The 6000-nt window shown below is 39.8% G+C and overlaps 1 protein-coding gene across 1 annotated transcript in view; it reads right to left on the minus strand.

Annotated features, from left to right (window-relative positions):
* Positions 1-4607: 4607 nt before the first annotated feature.
* The window catches only part of LOC147001752 (uncharacterized), a 23814-nt gene continuing 22421 nt past the window's right edge, over positions 4608-6000 (minus strand). Inside the window, exon 7 of the mRNA XM_085828852.1 lies at positions 4608-4728. Within this exon, the coding sequence (XP_085684978.1) occupies positions 4608-4728 (121 nt within the window). The remainder of the gene's footprint in view (positions 4729-6000) is intronic.

A 6000-nucleotide genomic window follows, 5' to 3' on the forward strand; every position in this document is an offset into this window, starting at 1 on the left:
TCTCTCTCCCCGTGTTACTGTGTGTGAGTGTGTATGTGTGTTATACAATTTTTCGTATATGTAAATTAATATGACCGCTTAAGTCATATTAATTTAGTGTTAGTTTTTCCCACAAATTCCCTCTCCTTCTGTATTATCCCCTTCATCCTTCTCAAATTAAGCCTCTCCCTGTTTTGTCCACTTTCCATTTCATATCACCTTATCACCTGTATCCTAATAGCCTATTCTACTCCCATAGTCTCCATTTACATTTTTGTTTTCTATGGTTACTGCTAATTAATACCAATTGAATAGTAGTGAGCTATTTTGCAGTATGCTACTCTCCAGAACACAGGTCATCAAGACAAAAGATAAAGAAACATGAGAAATAAATATTACACATCAAATGGACAGATAGGTGCAGAATATTCTACCCAAGTACCAAAGAATAAACATTGTACTCAACAATCCAGGGACTCTTCTCTAAAATAGACAAGTTTGTGGGCCACAAAAGAAATATGAGCAAAATTGAAATAAGTCTACATATCCTATTGCAACACAGTACAGTAACATTTAAAACCAACAGCAAACAAATCTCTAATAAGTACAAAACTCATTGTAATTAAACAACTCAGTGCTAGATCATGATACATCAAAGAAGAAATCAAAAAAGAAAAAAAGTAGAAAATTTCCAGGAAAGAACAACACAACAGTATCTCTAGCACATGTCAAAACTGTTCTACAAGGAAAATTAATATCTCTAAGTTCTTCCATTTTAATAATATTTCTTCAATTACATGTCTGGGATTTAAGGACATAAAACTGTGCCACCAAACTGCAGGGTGGGTCTTTTGTACCCAGTTAATCCTCTTTGGAAATGTCCTTGTACATATATCTGTAGTTTTTAACCTCATTCCGATACTAGGTAGTTCTTGTTTGTTTGTTTGTTTGTTTGTTTGTTTGTTTTTTGAGACAGGGATTCTCTGTATAGCCCTGGCTGTCCTGGAACTCACTTTGTAGAGCAGGCTGGCTTTGAACTCAGAAATCCGACTGCCTCTGCCCCCCACCCCCCTGTCCCTGAGTGCTGGGATTAAAGGCATGTGCCACCACACCCTGCCCACTAGGTAGTTCTTAATCCAGTAAATTTGCAAAAGAATTTAACCATTAAATGCATATTTGGAACTTAAAATTTCAGAAAATGTGTCTGTGGCCATCATGGCTAGAGAATATGGCATCAGGCAGTCAGGCATTAAGTCACTGTACTGAGAGATTACAACTTCACACACACACACACACACACACACACACACACACACACACACACACACACACACACTAATGCCACATCTCTTGATCTTCCCCTGTTTCACCACAGGATAGCTGGTCCTGCCACTCTTCTGCAGTGAGGAAGCCAGAATGCAGGGGAGATGCCTTTCCTGCCCTTACCCTTTGCCACCTTAGTTAGACAGGAAGGAAGCCTGAGGGAAAAGAGAGAGTGACAGCTTACCCATCCCTCACAAAGTATAGCTGTTAGAGCAGCACACCCAGCATATCACCTGGGCTGCACACTAGATCTGGGCCAGGTTGCAGGAGCAACAGTGACCCAGCCCCAAGAATGTGAGTACAGCAGACATGATTCTGTCACTTGGCAGCTGAGCTGTGGCATGGGCATGGGAGAGAGGTTGTCCCCAAATTCCCAACCCTGTGCCAGGTAGTGGAGCAGGATGTGGGGCCATACAAGTGTCACAGTTGGCCCTGCTCCTCACCAGCTGAAGCATTCAGGAGAGCAGTCCTGCAAATTGCCTGGGCAGCACAGAAAGCTAGCCCTTGTCTACGGATATTATATCACAGCAACAGGAAAAGAAATTAAGTCACCATAGTTTTGAACTCCTGAATTTTAGAATCGAGGATAAAAATCCTCTATTGATTAAGGCATCCACTTTGTGGTACTTTGTAATGATAGCTCCAGAAAATTAACATGGGACTTTTCAAATGGCTATTCTTAAAATATTTGCTGATATTTATTTCACGGATAATGATGTCAGCCTTCACTCATATGAAATCTGTTTGTTTCCTGTAGAATGTACCAGACTTGCATCTTTCCTGTTTATGCAAGGGCTTTTTAAAAACATGAACACCTCCTGAAGGGGCCTCAGATGCAAAATTTCTGATCTTTCCCTTTCCTCCCCAGACCAACTGTCTCAAAGTCCTGATGACCTCTTATTAGTTTGCACCAAATCTCTATTTCTTGGGATTAGTGAAAACTGCTCTAATGAGGGAGAAGGTAACATTGTGGCTTGGAGCAGTACCTGAGTATTAGAATAACCATTAGAGCTTCCTGGAAGACACCTATGACTGATCCCATTCCTGCTGTTTAGAGTCAAAGACTGTAGATTATAGGGGTGAGCTTTTAGTAGAAAGACACCTCCAGTGGTCAGCATGCATAACCAGGGTTGACATTCACTGAAGCTCAAGGGCATTGCCCCTTGTTATTCCTAGCAGGAATAATAGAGAGGAAACTGGAGATGATCCCATCACAGGATTTTTGTGGACAGCCCTGGGGCTAATTATATAAGATATTAATTCTGTTCTCCTGTGAGTGGTTGTGAACAAGGAATGAGTCAGCACTCAGGTGATTTCCTGTAAACCTTATTCCCATTTTAATTTGTAAAATAGAGGAGAGCTGATGATTTTGCAGGTAAAAGGGAAGGTGGAGGGGGAGAAGAAGGAGAAAATGGAAGAGGGAGAGGACACAGAGGAGGAGGAAGAAGGAGAAAATTGGAGCAGAAGCACATGGTCTGGAGAAACTGCAAGTTCTAAGGGGTATCTTAAGCTCTGAAAGATGTTAGTGTAGTGGTAGGTCTGCCCAATCTAGGTGCACTGCATGTAATCATATTGTATTGATCCTTGCCAGGATATATTTGGGTTGGAGAGATTTACTGCAACACTGGCTTTATTCTAGTCTACATTCCTTTGATTATGACACAAAAAAGACAAAACTTTCAAAAAATCTCAGTAGGTCTTCCAAGTATGAGGAGATGAAAGGACTATAGCTGTACAGAGTAGAAGAAAGTCACCATGACAGTGAGGAACAGATGGCATGCAAGGAGAAATGGTAGGAGCAGCCTAGGTGGTTACCCAGAACCAGAGCCTTTCATTAAGTACTGAATGCCTTATGCATTTCTAACTTCTGGTTCTGCTTACACATCATCGTTCTCTGAAGAATGGAAAGTCAGGTACAGGGCAAGATATTCTTCAGTGGTTGTTAGATAAAGAATTTTTATAAAAATGTGTGTGTGTTTGTGTTTGTGTGTGTGTGTGTGTGTGTGTGTGTGTGTGCCTGATATATGTAGCACACATGAACATTTTAACATGGAGGGATACACACATTTGTGGCATATCTAGGTCAGATAAGAACATCAAGGGTCCTGTTCTATTACTTTCTGTCCTATTACTTGCAGAGAATATTTACAGTCTGGGTTATCTTTCCAGGTCTTCCTTTCTTTAAATGTATTTTTCTCTCCTCCATGTATCACCCCACTGTGTATCCTCTTAGGATCTAATTTGGCCAAAAGACATAAGCTATGCTTATGGTATGGATAGTGCATAGGTTGTGCGGGAAGCAGAGCAAGGATGTATGATGTGTGGTGTGATTTCAGAGTTGATGAGATGGTTGTTGCAGAGATTTGTTTAGAAGGAAGGAGATGGATACTGATAGATAAGAGATTTCAAACAACAATATACTCTAGAAATATACTCTAGTACATAACACTGTAGAAGGGAATGTTCACTCCCCAGAAACATACTATATATTTTATGGAGAACTTAAGTAAATAGTTCAAAGTCTCTAAATGGAAAAATGTGAAAGGGTGGACAAATGAAAAGGCTCATTAGAGGTGGTAGTTTCATTTCTCTTGCTGTGATGAAATATCCAAGCCAAAAATGTCTCAGGGAAGAAGCAGTTCTTCTAGCTTACAGTTTTATGTGACTGTTCATCATTGCAGGAATAACAGCTGGTGGTTGACATTAATGGACTCATCACACAGACAGTCCAAAGCAGAGAGAAATGAACACATATATGCTCACTAGCTCACTTGAGTGCTCTCTTGTGTTCAGCTCAATTCTCCACCTTTATGCAGTTCAGGACCCCCTCCCTGCCTAGGCAATAGTGCCTCTGACAGTGGGCTGTGGTTTTTGACATCAATTAATTTGACTAAGAGAACTAACCCCAAAGATATGCCCATAGGCCACCCATGGATAATCCCTTGATGAGACTCTCCTCAGAGATGACCCCTGGTTGGATGTAATTGACAATTAAAGTTAACCCTCACAGACAGCAAGTTTATGGTTAGAAAAAGTATTTGTTTAAGAAAAACATTTATATTCTACTCTCTATGTATTTAAGGCTATAAAGGTCATTTTTGTATCAGGTAGTCAGGCGCTTTCTCTTTTTCAGTTTAATGAGGCTGAGTCCTGCCATGTTGTCCATGCTGGCCATGAACTCTTGCCCTAGCATCCCAAGTACCAGGTTGAGAGGCCTATACATCTCTGCTCAGGTAAGCTGGTCCTTAAAAATAGAGAAGGTTCTAATTAAGAACTTTTATATTTAACTATTTTTGAAAAGTATCTTAACACCAGTTCCTGTGTTCTCCACAATCCACAATTTTTTGTGCAAAAGAGTATTTCACAACTTTAAAGCTATCTCGTAAGTTCAGTATCTTAAGGTTCATATGGTAATGGACATTATACCTGTCAGAATAAAATTAAAGAGTCAGAAGCTGTTTCTACCAAAAAAACAAACCAAGAAGAAAACATTAGGTCAGTCAGAAATGGGAGTTCAAAGCTCCCAAGGAAAAGAAATGTTAAATGATTTGATAGTTTTACATTGTGTTCTTGTAATGAAGCTTCAAAAAAACATAAATTTGCATGCCAGTTTAAAAACCTTAATATTGCCAACCAGCCTGCTAGACAAAGCCAAAAGTGATTTTGCTTAAAACATAGTTTTCTGAATCCAGTATAGAAATATAAAGAAGACATGTTCCCTCAGTGGAAAGTCAAAAGTTGATCTTAGAGAAACAGGAAGACTGGGGTTGGCTAGTGTAGTGTAGTGTAGTGTAGTGAAGTGTAGTTTAATGTAATGCTTAATGTTTAGTGTGCCCAAGACCCTGGGCTCTCTCTCTAGTAATGCCCACTTAGAAAAGCTGAAATCAGAACAGCAGGTGACAGATCTTGGGACAGATGTTGAGAGGGTCATGGTAGGCAGTGAGTTGCAAACTCAGCTACCAATGGATTAGCTCTTCTGTAGAAGTACTGTAGTGGGCAGCAATTGGCCAAATATCTCCAAGTAACTGCTAAAGAGAAATTGGTATGTTCACAACACACATCACACACACAAACATCCATACACACACACACACACAAACTAATGTGATAGATGTCTGACCTGATGGATGTGCCAAATACCATCTTCTTCAGCATTGTGGTCTTACCACTGACTTCTAGAAAGTATCCAAGAGCAATCACAATAGCCTTTAATGTTTCCTGAGTGGGTACTAGACTTCCATGATGAACAACCCAAAACAAAATAACCAAAAGCTGCCCCTGGGTTTTTCATTTGACAGTTTATGGGATTTAGCGGAGGCATTTTCAAAGCATAATAGAGTAATTTTATTTAAACATTGTTTATATTTATTTGTATATTATAAAGGTTCTACAATGGTTGGTTTCCATGTAGCCTTTCAAAAGACTTCAGTCAGTTATCTCACCTCCATACTACCTCCTTGTCTTAGTGCAGTTTTGCTTTTTCCCTGCAGTAAAGGTGTGGAAAAACCACTGGGCAGACCAAATGCAGAGATGTTAGACTATATTTACCATAATCCCTCTGTCTGGTATTGACCTGGATGAAAATGCAGATACACTAATTAGACAGTAGGAAAATGTAGCCTTGGATGTGGTAGGTTGAAACTGGGCTTATATTTTCAAAATTTTAGTACATTTTTGTCTTGGCAAAAGCATGGCATC

The sequence above is a fragment of the Mus caroli genome, unplaced genomic scaffold (assembly GCF_978045245.1).
Source record: "Mus caroli unplaced genomic scaffold, Mus_caroli_1 scaffold_12, whole genome shotgun sequence".
In the NCBI taxonomy this organism is placed as follows: Eukaryota; Metazoa; Chordata; class Mammalia; order Rodentia; family Muridae; genus Mus; species Mus caroli.